The sequence below is a fragment of the Cyprinodon tularosa genome, unplaced genomic scaffold (assembly GCF_016077235.1).
Source record: "Cyprinodon tularosa strain WSP-4 unplaced genomic scaffold, ASM1607723v1 ctg84, whole genome shotgun sequence".
Taxonomy (NCBI): domain Eukaryota; kingdom Metazoa; phylum Chordata; class Actinopteri; order Cyprinodontiformes; family Cyprinodontidae; genus Cyprinodon; species Cyprinodon tularosa.
The window spans coordinates 1,430,658-1,451,977 of record NW_024039607.1 but is presented as its reverse complement, the minus strand read 5'-3'; the positions used below and the strand labels follow the sequence as shown (position 1 = coordinate 1,451,977).

Sequence of the window (21,320 nt, the reverse complement as noted above, 5' to 3'; positions counted from 1 at the left end):
CATCAATCTAAAACTCCTATAGCAACAAGTGAATTTGTTTTCCCTCATCTCTTCCTTCCCAAAGCTGACCAGCAAGGTGCTCCATGCTACATCACTGAACTGACTGAGTCATCCGGACCTCCGGTCTTCAAATCTAAGTAACTTACTATGGGATAGCTTTTTAGTAGTTTGTCAGTATTTGAGTCAAACTCAGGGCTTGCAAATAAAGGAGAGCATTTGCTAGAACAATTTGGTCTTTTTAAATTGTTTGATTAAAAAAGCTACAAATGGTCCTTGGAAATACTTAATGATCATCTCACCGATTGTGTAAGAATTTGTCATTGATGTCAATCTATTGTCTTTCCTGAAGTAGAGTTGAACCGGATCTGTACCTGTCCCTTGTTACACTGCAAACTCTGCCTGTAAACTTCACTAAAAGATGATTTGTACAATCTTTGGGTCATTTACTTTTTATAAGGTCAACATATTTCCTCTCAGCTATAATGTTAATGGCAATTAAGTAAATTCCTTTCCGGATGCATCTGTTGGTATATTCTTGGGGAAATTGTGTGCATATATATTAAAAAAAAATTAAAATCTGTAACATATTCCCTACTGATGGGATAAAGAATAGAAACATCCAGAAAAGTTAGCTGTGCATTTGAAACAACGGCCCAGAAAGAACAGTCTGGTTTGGAAACAAGCTCAGGTTCCACATTGATTGTTTATTTTCAGCTTAATAAGAAAAACAACATTCCGACAAACACAATTAACTTTAAGTTGCAGGACTTTTCACACTATAAACTGTAAAATGGTTCAAATGTAACCCATAAACAAACATATAAAGAGTCTAAACAAGGAAAATATACTCTATGTCCTCTAGTGAGTCTGAGTAGTACAAACACCGGATCCTTGCTCTAATGAACTAATCGAATGACCATCATTCTTTGTAATGACATGACAATGATGCACAAAAAGCAGGCTGCAGACAATTACTGTGATTGGTTCACAGAGGGAAATGAGCTGAGTTGAATCAGTTTAAAAGAGAAAAGGCTAGAAGTATTTTACCAATGTAGCTTTTTACTTTTTCTCATGAAGTAAATAATCTCTAATGTGTTTTCCAGTCATCTACGGATGCTGCTGCTCTGTTAAAAAAAAACTTCTATAATAATGTCTAAAGTTACTCTTCCTATGCATCAGTTGCTGCAGCCTGAACAGAGATTTTGAAATTAAATGATGTATATTACATTTTTTTTTTTACAGTATGGTTGTAAAAAAATTTTAGGTTTTAATTGTTTGTGGCGTTATTAATCGGAACTTTTAATAATCTCCAATATTTGAGTTAAAACTATTTTTTCCCCTATATCTGTCTGATTTAATATTCCTATTTTAAATGATCACATTTAACAGACATTAAGCCTTGAAAACATCAATTTGTGTTACATAGTTTTGAATTTAGACTGCATACCTTATTTTGGTAGAGGTGTTTAAAGATGATTTTTCTCTGAAATTAAGTGTCCAGATTCAACTAAATTGACTAAATTGCTGGATGGCATTCTTTCACTCATAGTCCACCCCCCAAAAAAAAGAGACCAGACTTCATGGATTTGCTACACACACTCAGCGTGTGTCACAGTAATTTGCAGTTATCTGCATGATAATAAGCATGAAAATTAAATAAAATGTTGTTTCTTTGAGAAATAGCATCTATGAAAAGAAAAGAGATTTTAAATAGAATTAATTGTATTCCCAATTATTTCACATAGATACTGGGATACAGGGTCGTGTCATCGATATAGAGACCAATTCTTTTTTATTTAAGCTTGATTTATGATGAAACTTTTGGTGTTTTTGTTATTTGTACGTTATTATTGCAAATGAACGATGGGACAATAATAAAACAAAGATTCAAAGCAAATTTAAACAAAACACTGAAACAAAATTAACGCACTACAAGAAATATTGCTGACATCACTGAGCCATGTGATGATGCAAGTTGGGGATTGGGGAGGGGGAACAGCAAAGTCCTGCGACACAGACAGGGAGACTTTGGTGAATCTGCTGCATTCAGTGCGTGCAGGAGAGGAAAAAATTATCATGCTTTTACACATGTATTGTGTGACAATACTTGGTATCGATATTATCGATATTACCACATTTACCTTTACATTGTTTTACTTACTTTTACTTATTACTTTTTTATATGATCTCACTGAGACCAAATTGGTTTGGGATTATTCCTACTTTAAAGTATTTGCTTATTTGATTCTCTAGCTTTGTTTTCATTTCAGAAAAGTCTAAAATGCTGATCCGTGTATGATGTGTTCATAATACATAGGAAACAGTTTCTAAAAGCATATCTATTAATCAAAATTACATTTCCACCCTAAACATTATCCTTGGTCACATAGATAGCAACGACTTTGGCACATGGCACATGCTAAAGGACATTGTACAAAACAGTATTACAGTGAATGATGTAATATGTCTAAGAGTACCATTCCAAAAAAATGAAGGAGAGAAAGAGTGAAACAGTAACAACATAAAAGACAAAGAAACATTTATTGATTCTCTTTGCCCAGAGTACTGACTTCATTCTCTCTTCTCTAGGGCCAAGATGGTGATGCATCATGTTCTTCAAGTTCTTCAACTCTTCCAGAATCAGCTGCAAAGCATTAGCATCCCCCGAGTCCCTGCTGTTGTTTGCCTGTACATAGATGCAGTGGTTTCACTGTATTTTTCTTTTTTACTGACATTAATACAATTACTCAACTTGTCTTCATCTTTTCTATAGTGCAGGGATTTCCAACTCTGGTCTTTGAGATCTACTGTTCCATATGTATCCCTGCTCAAATATAGCTGATCATATAGCTGATCAAATGACTAAATAACCTTTAAACTTTAACGTGTGATCAAGTTTGGCAAAGGCCTGGTAAAGAGCCAATCATTTGATTCAGTTGTGTTGCAGCAGGGATGCATCTAAAACCTGCAGAACAGTAGATCTTTACGATTATGGTGGGACAACATGTTCTACAGCAGTGTCTTTCCAACTCGGTCCTCAGGACCCACTTTCCTGCATGTTCTAGGTATTTCCCTGCCTCCACACCCCTAACTAAAATAAATGGGTGATTAGCAGGCCCTTGCAGTCATAAACTGTGTTAGATTTCAGCGGCAGCATCCTCCAAGGACCCGGTCTACCTGGACTGGGTCCTTCAGAGACCATTAAAGTAAGGAGGCTAGAAGAGATTGGCTATGGATTCAGGTCCAGCCTTCTCCGGCTGTCAACGCCCCTCAGTCAGTGTAAACTCTTTCCCCTGGCAACTGTGACAGTGCACCCACAAAGCAGTCAAAAAATGGATGCTTAACTTCTCACTATTGTTCTGTATGCTGTTAAATTTTTTTAAGGAGCTTCAGCAGCAGCACTGTCCTCGCAAATATAAGATTTATAGTCCCTACACTGCACAGATAATGGAATCTGTGCTTAAATGTCAGCAAAATCCATTAGCACAGGGCCTTTTGGTAAACCAACATTACCCACCAAATATCTGACTCAATCCATCCATCCATCCATCCATCCATCCATCCATCCATCCATCCATCCATCCATCCATCCATCTTCCTCCGCTTATCCGGGGTCGGGTCGCGGGGGCAGCAGCTTAAGAAGGGAGGCCCAGACTTCCCTCTCCCCAGCCACTTCTTCCAGCTCCTCAGGAGGAACCCCAAGGCGTTCCCAGGCCAGCCAAGAAACATAGTCTCTCCAGCGTGTCCTGGGTCTTCCCCGGGGCCTCCCCCGGTGGGACGTGCCCGGAACACCTCACCAGGGAGGCGTCCAGGAGGCATCCTAACCAGATGCCCGAGCCACCTCAACTGGCTCCTCTCGACGTGGAAGAGCAGCGGCTCTACTCCGAGTCCCTCCTGGATGACCGAGCTTCTCACCCTATCTCTAAGGGAGAGCCCTTAGAGACTCAATAATCATTAAAAAACTATTTTCATTCATTTCAGATGGAACTATTCACATACTTGTATTATATTAAACTGCACTCATAAAATTCACCCCTGTTTGGTGCCATTTCCCCTTTTCCTCTGAGCACAGAGAGCCTGCTTGCTTGGACTCACAATGAATTACGTGATACCCAAGACTACCGGTATATAAGATACTTACGACCTGTCCTTCCAACCAGCGGAAAAGAAGGCTCCACCTGTTGGCTGCATAACAAAGAGTCTTCTAATCAGAACAGGCCACGGCAAAGTGCAATGAGATAATCCACCAACAAATCTAGCCTACGGAGCGCGACACCGCTGGATTCGAAAAATAGCTATAGTGTCTGCTGGGCTGTTCAGACGGTGAAGCAGAGACATATCTAAAACATGAAGGGCAGTGGGACCAAGCTTGTAAACCACTGCTCTGGAGTAAGTTAGATTTAGAGTCCTTGGGTCTGTTTCAATAAACAAGTCAAATCCCCAACTCTCAATTGATCTAGCCTAAGGGTGGAAACTCTGATTTTTCAGTTTCATAAAACCTGCTGTAAGTTAGTTTAATCAACTGAGTAGGTTCACTCAGAGTTTAACACGTGCATAACAAGTATGAGAAGCCATTATCAGTGGTGCCCCAATTTGACAACAGGATACAGGAAGTGCCTATTACACCCCACTGGAACTAGAGATTCAAATGCAGAAATGAAAGAAAGAAATGTAAAATTTGTTTTAAATACAGAGAAACAGCGCTACAGCTGCAAAGGAGAGGAAGTTGGCGAGGGCAAAGATTGGTGCTTAACTTAATGCGCACGTCCAAATGGCAAGCCTTTTTTACATTTATTAAAAGCACTCTCCTCTCTGTTGTTCCATTTGTTGATCACAAAAACAGATTTTTCCTGGTCAAGATCCCATTACTACTCTGAAATATAATAGCAGATTTTCTAAAATACATTTTTGCTGCAGAAACTGAATTTCAGAAAGTAAACAAACTAAATTATACTAGTAAGACTTAAGTTGTATATATATATCTAGACATTTTAAGTGGCTGTTTTGACGTTAATCAGCTTGATTGAATATGTATTTATCATATCTGAAATATATTTCTTTATATATATTCTTTTCAGATATCAGGACTACATATTCAGTAAAACTAACACATATCAAAATGGCCTGCCATAGCCCGTTGTAACTATGATAACATTACAGGGAAAACAATGATATTTCTTGAATTGTAGTGGATCAATGTATCTGTTTTGGGTCAGCAGCTGTCAGCAGGTGAAGATGAAGAATAAAAACATTGTTCTAACTGTCATGGTTTTGGTTCTGTTATCCTTTACTTTGCTACATGTTTCCAGGTTCATTGGTTTAATTTCTATTTTGTTGTAGTTTCTAGATTTATCTTAGTTCTCAGGTTTTTCTGTTCTTTTCCTCTTTTGCCCTCTTGTGTGTGTTCCTTTCCCCTTGGCTCTCTCGTTGTCTCCTCACACCTGCTCCTTGTCAGCTCGTTAGCCCTGCCATTGTCTCAGTCAGCTACATACTGTATACTCTCCCTCTGCTGTCACTTCTGGTTGGTTACTTGTTGTTGCTGATCCTGTCGTCGCTGTTCTCTGCTCACCTCGTCTCTCCCCGGCTCCTTGTGCGTGTTTTCCCCTGATGTCTCCGTGGTTCTGGTCTGTGTTACATTTTTAGTTGGATTCCTTCTATTATGTTTTCCATCGCACAATAAATACTAAGTGTCTGCAGCTGCTTTACATGTTATCATCCCAATAAATGGCTGTTATTAGTGATTATCACTTCCATAGAATGGCATCAGATTGTACCAGTAGGCTCAGTAGGTTGTTATCATTGAATGAGTCCTAATCCTAAACCTGCAGTAATTAATTTTATGGAATTAATTATGTGTGTATCTATTTATGTGTAATCTGAAAATAATTTCATTAGTTCTTCATGAACTATAAAAAAAAAGATCCACAACTTGCTCATTAAACAAACCAAAATCAACTGCATTTTAACTGTACGCACAGAACTATTTCAAAAATGAATCTACCTCAGGAAATTAAACAACTGGATTGTCTTTAAGGAGAGCAGAAACAGAGGACACACTGAGTTTATTGAACAAAACCTGATCCCGACTAGATTAGCTCTGGGGAGAAAGCTACTACGGTGACTGAAACAGAGGTTGAGAAAACTCTCTTTGTGAAACGGAAAACTCAGAGTTTCCCTGATTTCAGGTTTAGAAAACTTAGAGTTTTCCATTAAACTGGCTCTGTTGTATCTAATTACAGTCTGGGAAGTAAGGTCTAAACATCTCTGCAAAGGTATGAACATAATACTTTACCTCCTCATTAACAGGAAGGAGCTCATGCTGCTTCTCACTCTCACAGACTCGGCAGATGCAGGGACAACCATTTCTTTTAACCTTGTCTGAGATCACAACATATTTGGTATAAAAATGAGCATGCATAAGAATTATTTTTTTAAATCATGCAAGTAAGCAGGGGCCTTTTGTCCTGAAAAATGATGTGCACAAGTGATTCCTTTTTATGGATATATATTAAGCTAACAAACAACACAATTTATCACAAATACAGAGCAAAAATATATGGAAATAAATAAAAATCAAAAGATACTCTTATCTAAAGTGAAGTGCATCTTACCTCTGCTATGATTCTTTGTTTTGAGGTGCTGGTCTTCCTTCTTGTCCCACAGGTTTAGTTCATCCTTAGTATCGTTTTCAATTAGATAAGTTACCAAGATAGTCTCCAGCAGACTAAGCAGCATCAAAGCAAAAATCACAATGCAGTAGGTGGCTAAGGGAAGCAAAAGATTAGTTAATTAGATTTTTCTTTTTCAGTGTCTCAAGTCAAATTAAATCCCTTTAGGTTTTATACCTATCAGTGGAGTCTTGTTGGACATTGAGGGCAGAATGTCATTAAGGATAAGGAGGAGCACAGAGATGGCCAGCAGCACTGTTACTTTGAAGCCCAGTTTTTCCCCTCGATGATCAGCGATGAAGAAAGAGGCAAGATCCAGAATAAGGAAAAACAGGATGGGCAACAGAAAATTGATAACATGAAGTAATGGTCTCCTCTTTATGCTGACCTGTGGAAAGAGATTAGCAAGGGATAAGAAAAGGACAAAATTCAGAGAAAGAAAAGTTTGAAATTTGTTAACTGAGGAGTTTTAAAAAAACAAATGGCACAATAGGATATCTGGATTTAGTTCTTGTACAACAAACAATCCTAAAAAAGGTTTACTGTTATTCTTTGGTGTGAATGAGTTTAATTTTTTATAACTTTTTTCTTGAAAAAAAACATCTTTGCATTTTCATAATCACGGCTTCTTTGGTTCTTTCCCAAAGTAGTTTCATGCATATATGCTCAACAAGCACCAGGGTATCATTTGTAAAACATTGTGTAGGAGCTATGATAAAAGAGTATGCCAAACAGGCAAAAAAGGAGTGCCAAAAAATTTATTTATTGAAATCCTTTTTACACACAAACCAAGTAATTTTCCTTTATATATCACAGCTGTATCTGAAATTTTGCACACAATGCTATATCTAATTTTTTTTTCTGCTTTTTATTGTCATAATACTGTCACAAGTACATAGCGACAAAATTAACTCTCTGCATTTAACCAATCCCCTTGAGGAGCAGTGGGCTGCCATTGTGTGGCCTCCAGGGAGCAGTGTGGGGTTAAGGCTCTTTGCTTACGGAGCCAGAGTAGCACTCTGTGGGATTCCAAAAAAAAAGTTAAAAACAAGGCCCTGGACTTGGTTTCCAAGTTTGAAGACGTTTTGCTTCCCATCCAGGAAGCTTTTTCAATTCAAAATGTCAGGAATAGTGTTAAGTTCAAGGTTTTATACAGTAGCACAAACTAAGCCTTGTTTTTGTGTTGAAAACATGCAAATTGGAACAGACGAAGGGGTCCACCCATTTGGAATGGGGGTCATTTGGCATCTTTTGTTAGACTGCAATACCCCATACCCATCTAAAGCCGGGGATACACTGTGCGATTTTTTTCAATAGTTGCACGCAGCTACAGCTCACGATGCATGTTCAGCCTGACACTCTGATGCGATCTACCTGCTCACACTGCACGTCTAAGAAACATGTCGGACTCAGCTGCCAAACGAGTAGAAGAGGAATATGAAGCTCACTAGAGTGAAACGTGCTGCCTCGGCAATTTGTGCAATTTTGTGCTGAAATCCCTGAAAAGAAAACGCAACGACGTATTTGGACAAAGACCTGGCTTAGCAAATGTAGCTACTAAGGTCTGTTAATTTTACGGAAAGAACACCATTTTATTTGCACTCCCGCCATACTTCTGTGTTTACATCTGAGAGGAAGAGAAAAAAAAGAGTCCTTCTTTGCGCATGCCCACTGAGCGATTTGCCAGACGTCATGATTCCTGATCGGGAGGTGGTCATGGGAGGCTGGTTACCCCCTGTACACTACACAATGCACGATCAGGCTGAAAGTTGGCCTGTTCGGAAAATTCTCGCACGACTGGAAAATCGCCCCAAAAGGGCAAAAAATCGCACAGTGTACGCCCAGACTAAGTGTCTGAAGGTCTGTCTTTAAAGGAGACTGGCTGAATAGATTAGGTCCTCCACGCTCCTATACAGGCGTAGAAGAGAAGAGAAGGGAAGGGAAGCCCCACTCCAGTCTGTGGGAGTGGGGCTTGAACTCAAAACCTCTGGATTCCAAGCTCTGTGAACTAACCATTAGGTCACCAGTCTCGCCACTCCTCATGTCATGTTTAGCCCTCTTTACGCCTGCATTCAACCATAAATGATCCATAGAAAGCATTGCATGAATGTATCTAAATGAGCCAACTGATGAATGTTATTTAATGGCTTCCATGGCAACTGCAGAGATGTTGTCTAGTTGTCTTTGTCAGCTCTGGTTAATTAACTTTTTGATGAATGCCTTAATGTGCACTGTTTTTTTTTTTTTTTTTCAAAACCAGTGATTATAAGATAATGTGTGGGTCCATTGAGTCAGTCTCTCCAACACTGGACTCAAGAGCAGGGCTCTAATCTGCTCATGGTACAAATATTATTCACTGAAAAAATAATGCTTTATTCAGTTACTTTAGTTACTTTAACACATTTTTTTCATGTTACAGGGTAGGATATAAAACAATTGTCTTAAAGTGACTAAATATGATTAAGTAAATGCCAAAAGCGGTTGGGTTACTTTTTTCAGTGTTGGTGATCCCTGAAAACGTCTTCCCACCCTCTTTTCTAAATTATAGTCAAGCATAGTTAAAGCATCCACACTGTAAAAACGACAACTCAAAATTGTTCACCTTACTAAGATTTTTGCATTCACTGACAATAAAATTGCCAGTTGGAACTTGAACTGTCTTTTGTGAGCCAGTTGAACTCACTTTCATAAGTTTCTGATCAAAAGTTCATCTTATTCTATAAATTAAGTTGAGTTTACTTAGAAGTTGTAGTTGACACCCAGTCCGAGCGAGGTCAACTTATCTGCACATGCTCATTTCAAATTTGTCATGGCAACCGGCTGCTACAGGGTTTCCATGGATTTTCCCAGGAGCTCCCTTCTAAAGTTTGGTTCAGCCATTTGGTCACTCTGCTGGTGGTAACTTTCCCTGAGGACTCGTCCAAGAGAAGACTAAGGCACTGGTTTCCTGTCATCTCTGGCAATATTGCATTATTTGTAAGGTTTTAACAGGAGTTGGAAAGTAAAAGAATATCTGCTGAAACCTGATTTGCTTTAAGCATAAGATTACTTGTTTACATTGTGGAATTGTAAACCTGTTTTTGCCAAAGTGGTTCAAATAAACATGCAAAATTTAACTGGTTTAAAGTCAGGGCTGCTCGGCGCAGTGGGTAGTACTGCTACCCTGCAGCAAGAAGGTTCTGGGTTCGATTCCTGGCCCGGGGTCTTTCTGCACGGAATTTGCATATTCTCCCTGAGCATGTGTGGGTTCTCTCTTGGTACTCCAGCTTCCTCCCACAGTCCAAAAACATGACTGTTAGGTTGATTGGCTTCTCTAAATTGTCCTTAGAAAATGGATGGATGGTTTACTGTCAGTGGATGATTTAATGGGGGGGATTCAAACTCAAAAATGTAAGTTATTACAGGGGATGGTAATCTGAATTTAAAATAACTTTTTACAGATAATCTGAACTTAAAATAATAAGTTTTTACAGACTTGAAAGTTCCAGTAACTTGAATTAAAAAAACTTAGTTGGCAGAACTTGAAAAACTTAGCTGACACAACTTAATAAGTGTAGTTCTACAAAACTTAAAAAATTAAGTTGATGCTTTCAACTCAAAAATTCTGTGCAGCCGGTTGCCTTGAAATTTTGAGTTGAACTAACTTTTTCGTTTTTACAGTGCATTGTGAACCATTAAGCATCGACAATGTTTAAATGTTTACCGTAATCAGTGGGAATTCCTCACACCTTGTTACATTAATGCATTGATCAGCAGTATGGCTCACATTGAAACAGAAATATTGTGCATACTTTGATTTTGAATTTAGGCAGTTCCCCATCATCAATGTTGCCAATTTCATTCTCTCCAAAATCTGCGCACATCCTACAGATAAATAAAATTTCACTCTAAGTTTGTTTTTTTTATTGATCACAACATTTGATTAGAAGTTGGCATTCACAAGTTTCAGGCCTCTTTTTGTTGGTATGTAAGCTTTATAAATGAGACCCCAGATGTGTAAAGAATACTTTTTTATTTTACTTTATTATGAACAAGTACTTATTGTTACTTGTGTTTCCCTTACCTAAACCTGGATAAGAAAAACCAACATGCCTGGTTTAAAAATATGGGGATTTAGATCAGTGTTCAACCAGACTATATATGTTTAAAGACTACAAAGCATCTTAGGAAGTATGCATATAGCAGGTGTGTTCAAGGCTTCTATTTGGGTGATCAACAACCTGTCGATCATATTAAAAGCTTCCAAAAGCTACAACTCTCTCTCTTTTATAGTTTGTCAGATGTTTTGTGTTGTGTACCGTGTAGGTCAGCAGCTCCCAATGTCTATCGTTCAAGCTGAGGTTGGAGCTTTCAACAGACATTTGCAGAAACTCCCACTCTCCCTGAGTCCTCATTACCTCTCGGGAAAATTGCGTGGCTCGAGAAGAATTTGAGAATGGAAAAATCCGCATTTCTTTTACTGTTGGGAGAGAAAAATATGAAAGAAGGGTTACATTTGCTAAATTGCCTCTCAGTCAATACAAGTGAAAGCTTTAATGTGGAAGAAAAACTGCAGAAATGGTCTCAAAAGCTGTAATTTTATATAGATTTTTATTCCATTTAAAAACTGAATTGTTTCAAACACTAACAAGCAAGGCCGCTGGAAGTACTCTTGAACAGGGAGTGCTCTAGAAATGTTTTTGGACTAAAGACCTATGAGCCTATAAGCCTATTTAAAATACAATAAAAAAAAAGTAAATAGATTGAGATTCGCTACTTTATTTTCATATACACTTCAGTGCACTCAACCAGTCTGTAACACACAGACAGGTCAGTATATGCGCTACTAATTAAACTTCACAATAACACTATAACAACGTAGATTTGGTCAGCTGTGTTTATGTCACATGACACTATTAGCGTTACTATTAGCTCCAAAATCCTTATACGTGAACAACAAAGAAATAATTATATTATTATACTATTTATACATTATCTAACAGTTCTCCACATCCATTACTGTACACAACACAAGATCAAAATAACACTCTAAAATACTATGGTTACATTAAACTGCATGAATCTGAATACTGCATGAGTAGATATGAAAGTGCGTGGGGGTGTGTCATATTTCCTCCTCGTTTTTGTCATTAGACTATGTAAATTTACTAGTATGCTGTTGCGAGCGGGATACCATGCCCTGGCTTGCTTGACGTTGCCATGAGAACGTAACTTACATTAAGTTGTGTTGATTAGGCGTCAAAATTATTAAATTAAAATCCAAATACACGTAATATTAAAATATGAAAAGGTGAAAATCATTTGCCAAAAATATTCATAAGAAATTTATAAACTGTGCAAACAGTATCTTAATGTTTTTTTTTATCGCCCTCTCACCACTAGGTGATGCTGCAGCACCCCCCACTTCCCGCGGCCATGCTAACAAGTAGTACAGTGGCTCTGGCTAGGGTCCCAAAATTATGTTTTTTAAACATTAAAGTAATAAACATTTTTAACAATTTAAGAAATTAAAAATAATCAGAGTTTTACTCTTCTCCGTATTATTATATCGTCACTGCTCTTCATCATCTTGCATAGGAGTAAATTAGATATCCCTTAAAGATTTTTATTCAGGGTGTGTCTCTATGATTAACTCTGTCCTGTAACCTTGAGAATGTTATTGTACATGTAGATTTCCAGTAATCCAGAATAAAACAAACCTAAAATACTGGGGTGATATGAAGAAATCACTATAAATAGAGCCTAGATTCATTTTTCAATCTTGCAGACTCTGCCAAGCAGTACCTGAATATCCCAACTGCCACATCTTCCAAATCTACCTTTGCCAATCTTATTCTGCTCTCCAAGCCTCCTCAGCAGCCAGTAGCATCCCCGACTCTCCTTTATAAGCTTCCTGAACACGGTCAATGTGTCTGCCATTCAACCAAAATGCAAACTTCATTCACTCAACATGTCGAATTCTGACCTGAACAGCCGTGCCAAGTTTATGCTTCCTTCAGCTGTTCTATTTCCTTTACACTGAGAAGTGCCAGAATGTTAGAATGCCCCCATCCCTCATCTCTCCATGTTAAGGGGGCATTGCTTTGCCACTGTTTAATTTCTGTTCAGCTTCCGAGCCTTCTTCCATGTGGCTTTGCTTCTCAATTCCTTCCTCCTCCTCGGCCACAACCAGTTGCTCCCTCCTTTGGAAAATCAACAAGCACAGAGGAAGCCCTTCTCCTTTGCTCCAACCTCCTATCTCAGATTGGCCTAGGCATGTTTTCAATCTGGAAGACTCTGCCAAGCCTTAATGCATTTCCAGAATACCACCTCTTTCGGATCTATCTCCCCAATCTCTGCTCTCAAAGCCTCCTCAGCATCAAATACCATCCAAGACTTTCATTTAACTCATCTCTGCAAGTGTCTGCCTTCCAACCAAACTGTAACTCCTCCGTTTAGCTCCCTCCCTCTGTCAGGCTCCTGTCCACCAGTGTTCAGGTTTCAGGGGGAAGACATCTACATTCTCATAAACAGCCCGTTTTATCATCATCAGCAATGCTAAGCTATATACCTTCTGCTCGGGTCAGGGTGCAAAACTTCAAAGTTATAGAAAAATTAGGTTTCAAATCTTTGATTAGTGCAATTTACCTTTCTGCTTCCACCAAGTCTAGTACAGCAAAAAATACATTTTAACACATTTCTTGGTCAGACAAAAGAACTGTTGCTTAGAACAGTTCTAATTCTCAGCTAATGTAGCTTGCCACTATCAGTGTATGTGTGTGAGTGAATGGGTGAATGACTAAATGTAGTATACAGCGCTTTTGGTCAAGACTCCTGAAAAGCCCTTTTTAAGTACAGGCCATTAACCTTTTCCTCATTGCTTTCTGCTGATAAACTCTGGATACAACTCTTTCTGTTGCACATCTTGTCTACCCCAACATTATAGCAGCACCTATCTCAAACTCCATCTGTCCTCTGTGGAAGAATCACAGATCAAGTCTCTGAACAACCCTGCAAAACCTTCCCCTGGCGGCCATTTCCATCTCCAAGATCTCAAGTAAGCGGGATTTTTAATTCAGAAAATCATCTTCAAGATCCCTAATTGCTTCTGTAGCCATTGCATAGACATAAGTCTATGTTGCACATTTCATTACTCTGTATTCAGGATGTGATTTTTCTCCTGAGAGTTATTTCTGCATGTGAGTTAGAAGTCTCAACAAAAATGTCACACCAGCCAGATCTTTTTTAATATGTTTAGATAGTTTGTGTAATTTATGGCTGTCAATTAAGTGCAAGTTCACTCCTCCATTTGGTACCAATACACTCCTACTGTATCCTTTCATATATGTTAATAGGGGTGTAAATCACATCCATCATGGCGATTCGATTCAGTATCGATTTCCTGACCCAACGATTCGATTATTTTCGATACTTAAGAATACACCACGATTCGATTAATTTTTTTTTTATTATTATTATTATTATTTTTTTACACCTTACAGGCTAAACAAAGTTTCAAGTTTGAAATAAATCAATGAAAGCTGTAATATCGTTATGCATTTTCTTTAGAAACAACAGCAAATAACAGAAGTAGAAAAGCTGCATCAAAAAATACTGTAAAAATACTGCACAATATCAGTGTAATGAGTTCAATGCAATACCTCGGCTCCAAAGAAACTGTCCAACATATTTTTTTAGAATTTAATAAATATACTCAGGAAAGAGAGATGTTGTGTAGAGAGTTAGACAGGAATAAAAGTAAACTAGATATAAGGGAATTGTTTCAAAGGTCATCTGGGGATGTAGTTTTTGGTAGTATTTTTAATTTTCTAAGAAGAACGGGTATTTTAGGGAGAATATAATGGAAGAAGGCTCCAGAGTGTTGACGTCACCGACCCCTTGAGAGACGCTCCGCTGCTCCTCTTCCAGATTGTAGCTGACCGCAAACAGTGCACCAGACAGGAGGGCGGCTTGTTTTGTTTTTATGACCGAAATTGCGGAAAACAACTCGTGAAGTTTGACCCGCTAGAAGAGCGAGGTGCGCGAGAACGCTGGGAGCCTTTTTCCAGCTGAATCTCCGCTCTTTTTGCCCCATTGTCCCTCCGTCGTCGGACTAAACTCGCCCCCACTTCCTCGCCGCCTCGGCCGTATCTAGACCCACAGCGTGTAGCTCAGACCACGCTGCAATATTGAGCATAATTTAAAAATGTCTGTGTGAAGCTTGCTGCAACAAACTGCTGTAAGAGTATAACCAGGAAGCGCGGTAGGAGGGCAAAATAAGTTTAGCGGCACCGCAGGGAGGGAGGAGAGTTACGCCCAGGAGAAAATTGATAAAAATAGACCGGAGGGAAAAAAAAAAAAACATTAATCGATTATCTTGCGGACGTGTCGATGCATCGGATTGTCGGCTTTTGGATCGATGCATCGATACAAAACGATTATTATTTACACCCCTATATGTTAACCATGAGTATGTTTTGCCAAATTCTAAATGTTTTATTTTTCAATAAATATTAACGGCTTTAAGAATTAGGGAGCAGGCTGAGCTACAAATAGCGCCATTATGTTACCCACCACATATAATACCCACCGCAGTATATTGCAGAACCGATGGACATGCTGCACTCTTGAGTATCAAAAGGAAACTTGTGGACGTCCATCTTGCAAGTGCTAACTACCCGCATGTCCTCATCATAAAAGATGGTACCATTATGATTTACAATCATGTATGGGTTTGGAGGAGACTCATCCTTCTGTATCCTGAAAAAACATAAAGGTAGAGACACACTTTTTAATGTCTTTCAACATGTTTCATGCTTACATTGAACTTAGACTTAGACAGATTTTATTTTGTCATTTTGTACACACAAGCATACACAAAAATAAATTACGTTGAGTACAGCTCTCTGTTGATTCTGTTAATTCAACTCCGTTGAACAGATGCTGGACTAATTTTGTTTGCTTTAGTGTTGTACTAAATGTACTATAAAATGGTTCTGTGTACTTTAATAAAAGTGAGTACACAATAAAGTTGATTACATCTGCAAATCCAGTAACAGAAATTATTAAATTGTAGTTTATCATCATAGCTGCAGAATCACCATAGCTGACTCTATATGAAATATAGTTTTTATTGAATCTTAAATTTACTCTGTTTATGAATCTTTCCATAAATTACAGCACATAGTATGCAAAGAAATCCATGTGCTGCATAAAGACATCAGAATTTGAGAATTTAAAAGGAACACTGTGTACAGTTTACCTGTTGTACTTGACCAGTAACCTCCAGATTTAGTATCCCCGGGCCCGCAGGCTGCTGTCAACATCACACTGTGGCAAAATCAATCAGTCTTGCTCTTTTTGGAACCTAATAGCAAACCAATCTGAACCAGTAGATTGAGTAGCCATGGAGTTACTTGACCTGCAGGCTGAGTCCTGATGACTGAGTTGCTAAATGCTGCTCATGATATAGGACTCAAGATTCAACACAGACAGGTCAGTGGAATGCACTGGATTTTACTTAAGGGGATAGGCAGGCCCTGTTCAGAACTGGGGATTGGCTCTGTGATGAGTTCAGGTCCGGGCCGGACGTCCGATTGCGGACGGGGCTTGAGGGAGCAGGGCCGTTGAGCGGCAGACGTTTCTTTGGGGACCCTGACTGGTGTGCTACAGTGACAATATGACGTCCAGGGAATGAGGTCCAAAGGGCAGTACAAAGGGGCAATCCAGAATGCAGGTCAAGGTCCGATCCAAGGTCTGATAACTAGTAGGTTCAGAGATGCAAAGGGGTTAGGCAGGTTCGGTAACTCACTGAGAGAGTGGGGGTCGGGCTCACAGCCAGACATTCCAAGGCAGAACAGGTGCAGGGGTCCAGAGGCAGGTCGGCTAGGTTTTCCGGGTGGGCAGACAGAATCAGATAAGGGATCAGGCTGGCTCGATGATAGAGGCAGAATCAGGTCAAGTAACAGATAGGCAGACAGTATCAGTAATGCTTGAAAGTACTCAGTGGTTAGCCTGAGACGATCTGGCACTGGGAACTGATCCAAACGAGGTTTATAAGAAAGTGGAGACAGGTGGAAACAGTGAGATATAATAGCAGGCAGGGTGGAGATGAGCAGGTGTGCCGAGTGGTGGATTAGGCTCATGTAGTGACCAGTAGGAGGGTTAATGTCTGTGTGCCTATCATGTGAGTTCTCGTCTTTTCATGTTTTATTACCCTTTTTTTTTTTAACCATTGTTTTTACCCTCCTGCAAACACAATTTCATTCAGTGGACAATAAAAGTAAAGTTGAAGTTAAAACTGACTTGTAAAGACAAGGTAACATTCACACCTCTCGAATTTAATCCTACATCAGAGAACCAAAAATGTCTGTTTTAATGGCTAAATGCAACCGTTAGCTTAGTTAACTCTTGTGTTTAAGGGCAGCTTAGACTGCCGTAAAATGCCACTCAAGATCACAAGACCTATTCAGAGATGTTCCGACCATCTCCAGTTATAAAGCTGAGATTTTGAGGAGAGCAGCCCTCACCGAGCATCAGTGTGTGGCAAGTGGTACATAATAACCTCAGTAATCATTCAATATATCTTGAATTAGATTAATACATTGGTCAAAAGTTACCCCGTGTGGCATTAAGTAAAAAATAAAATAAAACACTGATCCAATACTGCTTCTTTAGATATGTCAAATATATAGAAGTGAAACATTTGGAATCTGATCTTCAGAAGCTATGTCCTAAAATAAGTGCATGTTTGAAGAACGTGTAAAATGAATATGCAGATCATACTCTAATGACCAAACCATGCAAATGTAAACAAATACAATGTGCAAAGCAATTAACAGACAAAGACAGCTTTCTTGTGTTTTATATTTCATTGTTCAAAAACCTATGGAAAATGCTCTATAAATATTATTTAGGATTATAATTACTGTTTTTCAAACATTTGTTATCATACAGTATTACATCTAACTACGTGGCTTACAACCTCATCTTTCTTTTATGACAAAACACAACTGCCTGTGAACATTCAATCCGCTCAGTTTTATGGGTGGAACCAAGACAGTTTGTATGCCTTACAATTTGTATAGATCTTTGTTCATCCCCAGAATATGTCCACTTATTGCATATGCTATAAAAAAAAATGTACTTTTATTATTTTGAGTCTTCAAAGATCAGGCCCTTGGAGTGCTCTTAACCAGTAACATCTATATGTTTAACTTTTTATGGTACGGTATTTTGTTTTCTATATAAATTCTAAAGATAATTCATTATAAAAATGATCAAACTAACTTTAGCTCATTACAAAATGAATAAATATAACTCCATGCTCTGGTGTTTTCTAAAAGTGAATTAGGATTTGACTTCGTCTAATTCTTGTATTCCAGTGGGTTTCAGCTTTGGATATGTCTCACAACAACATCCAAACTAATGTGGCTGCTCCTGCATTGAACCGTAATTTTGATACTGAAATAAAATGTTCTGTTATTTTTTTTATTAACCGTAAAACAAAGTTTGTCATTAAAACAGCAACACATTATTATACACCTTATTATAGGAACATATAAGAACATTTTCCTTTCGTGGACTAGAAAACAGTGCGCAGAATCAGTCATGATTTTTTTTGTATTTCAATTTGCATGGTGAATGTTTCAATTCCTATAGTAGATGCATATTATTATGCAGAAGCAATACTTTTCCCACAGATGCTTGAATATATCACAATTACGTCTTTTCTGATATTGAGATGAAAAATGTGGGTGTCTATATGCTGAAGGCTTACATTTCATAGATGAAAAGGTCAGGTTTCCAGAGCATGTCTTTAGGCACTGAAATCTCAGTGATTCCACAAAACTGAGATGGGTCCCAAGAGATTCGCTCATCTTGCCATTGCTGCAATAAAAGTGAATTAAATGAATTAAGTAACTGAAATCAACCAACAAAGGAATAAAAAGTTATACTTGCTGTTATCATCAATGTTTGTCGAGGTATGAAAGAAAATTTCTTAAAACTCACCACTGATACCCAGACGAAAGGTACAAAGGTTTGTGTTTTCTCAACCTAAGAATAGGAACACAAACAATTTCAGAAAATCTGATTTAATTTAATTATCTGGCGACATTTTCTAGAGAACGATTTAAAATCAAATAGGTTTTGGGTGCATATCTTGCACTGTTTAAAATGTTTAACAGACCTTTTCAATGATTGTTACTTAGTGAAGGATGTACAAGTGACTGATTTTGAGTTCTCCCTATCAGCATATAACATATAAATGATTTGGATCACTAGAATATATTGATCAGGACATCCCTAATGATGAGTTATATATGTAAAGAAGCCCATACCACCGACAGAATTGCATAGAGGATGATGTCCGACTTCACCACTGTGACGTGTGTGTGGTCCAGAACGGGTCGGGTCAGTTTAAAAACAGAGTTGTCTGCCGTCAAGTTCAGGTAATCCAGAACATCCTGATAACTGCACACTTCACAGGAAACCCCATCTAAAGAAAAAACAGTTACAAACAGAAATATAGTCATTTTGTATTTGATCAAAATTTTCCACTGAATAAATGTTTTCCATAATTTGTAGTGCAGAAGAATTAACTTGTGGTACCTAGAATCTAATAAAAAACATCTGTATAGATGATTACTATAAGAGTGGCCTTTCCACTGAGCACTGATATTTATTTCCATTCATCAGGAGCACCCTTAGTGCTTTAGATAAAAAAGAATTTGAATTGTCATGTTTCACATCTGAACCAAAAGGCTTACTTGGTTCTGAAGATGATTTAAGTATAACATGCACATAGGTTGAAGTCAGCAATAACACCAATAGAGCTATATATACTTAAAGATTCAACAAGTATGTACAAGCCTGATGTAGCTCCTAAACTAAACTTTTGTCACATATATAAGTGGATGTATGTGAGGCTAAACTCTTGTTTGATGCAAAACAAATCTTTGAAAATTGTTGATTAAAAGCATACACTGTCTATTTGCAATAAAGACAATCAATAGCCCATAATGGAATTGGCTATTTAGAAGAACTTACCTATGATGGTACAAAGCAGAACGAAAGAAACAAGCATCATCTCAAGAGCTTTTTGCAGGCTTGTGGGACCCGGGTGGTTGTCCTTTATTCTTAGCAGTAAAGTCCACACTTAAATGAGCCATCCCACTACCGTGGTGATGCGTGACAGATAATTAACTTACAACCGAGGAGACATTCATTGCCTGCTATGTATCTGGCTTTGCTTTTATTCTGCTGACAGCTGTTTACGGCAACAAATGAGTTACAAAAAGCCAAACTAAATATAAAAGACAGGTGGAGGACATCTATTAGTTTAGCATGAGAGATAATGTGACTTTACAGCTTGCTGTCAACAAGCAAGATTTAGCTCTGAACTTGTGACTTCAGCCAACTGTTACCAAAGAAGATGATGCAACAGATAGAATTTGATTAGAATGGAACCAAGGCAACGTGAGAGCAGCATTATGAACGCTGTCGCCATTACAACCCACTTGTTTTATTGTTGCCTCCTGCCAGTCTAACTGTGGGTGTTTCATAAAGGTCTTTAAAAGCCTGGAAGTAATGGCTAAAATGATAGAATATCTAATAGTTGATTGATCAAAGACAAAGTATTATATTTCTAGAGTTTATTTAATTGAGGTTTAATAATTTGTTGACTAAATTAATTCTCCCTCAGTTAGTTTATCAGAAACTAAAATTAAACATATAACCAATTAAAAACCATTCTTAAATCTGAAACATCATTATCAAAACATAAAGATATTTAGCTCAATGCACGCTATCAATGTAGGTTTTTATCATTAAATACATATGTGGGGTCTTGGTAAGATTTAAGATAAAAATGCATTTGCATGAATACACATACATATCTATAATGTATAAGCGTTCAATTATTTTTCAAATGTTTTATATGAATTTCCAAAACACACAGAAAAATAAAAATCAAAAAAGCATACCCGACATATATTTTTTTTAATTGTTGTTCCCTCTATTTTTATGTGATGTTTAGTGTAATGTTATGCTTTTCTGGAAAAAAAGAGTTTCACCTGAAATAAATGAATTGGAAATTTGATTTTGGGGTTTATTCAAATTTAACTTTCTCTCCCCCAGCATGGCCTACATTTAACAACCACTCTGCAATGCAAGATAGGAGTATATATAGCAAGCCATTAGCAGCAGCAGCAGCTTATAACATTAAAGCAAGTAACTCAGGAGGTATTAAATGAAAAATGACAGCAGTTTACCTCAGGAAAAAAGAACAGATCATTTTTATTTCATCAATACATCTCATATGTATTAGTTCATGACATACATGCTTTTCTTAAACTATAAAATGTGAATAAATCATTTTTTCTTTTACACTGCAAATTTGTTTTATCTATATAAGTCATTCCTTTTCCTAAAACAAGTTCATTTTCCTTGAAATAAGCAGGTGAGACACTTTACCAATGGAATAAGTAAATTTGCATTTAAAATAAGAAAACACTTCTGTAGTCTCTTATTTTAAGCGCATAATATCTAATTATCTTATTTTAAGGGACAAAGTTCTCAATCCATTGGCAGATCATCTGATTTTCCTACTCAAATCGAGGGTAAATACACTTATTTTAAGAAAGTTGTACTCATTCAATTTCCAGCTTCATA

General features: G+C 37.8%; 1 protein-coding gene across 1 annotated transcript; it reads right to left on the bottom strand.

The window, feature by feature from the left end:
* Positions 1-697: 697 nt before the first annotated feature.
* LOC119774966 (5-hydroxytryptamine receptor 3A-like) lies at positions 698-19,943 on the bottom strand. Its single transcript, XM_038272800.1, has 10 exons — positions 19,698-19,943; positions 18,989-19,146; positions 18,660-18,704; positions 18,427-18,536; positions 15,238-15,407; positions 10,967-11,127; positions 6,846-7,056; positions 6,612-6,764; positions 6,293-6,378; positions 698-2,686 (listed from the first exon to the last, which is right to left on the bottom strand). The coding sequence occupies exons 1-10, from the start codon at positions 19,735-19,737 to the stop codon at positions 2,468-2,470; spliced, it is 1,353 nt and encodes a 450-aa protein (XP_038128728.1). The 5' UTR covers positions 19,738-19,943; the 3' UTR covers positions 698-2,467.
* Positions 19,944-21,320: the final 1,377 nt, after the last annotated feature.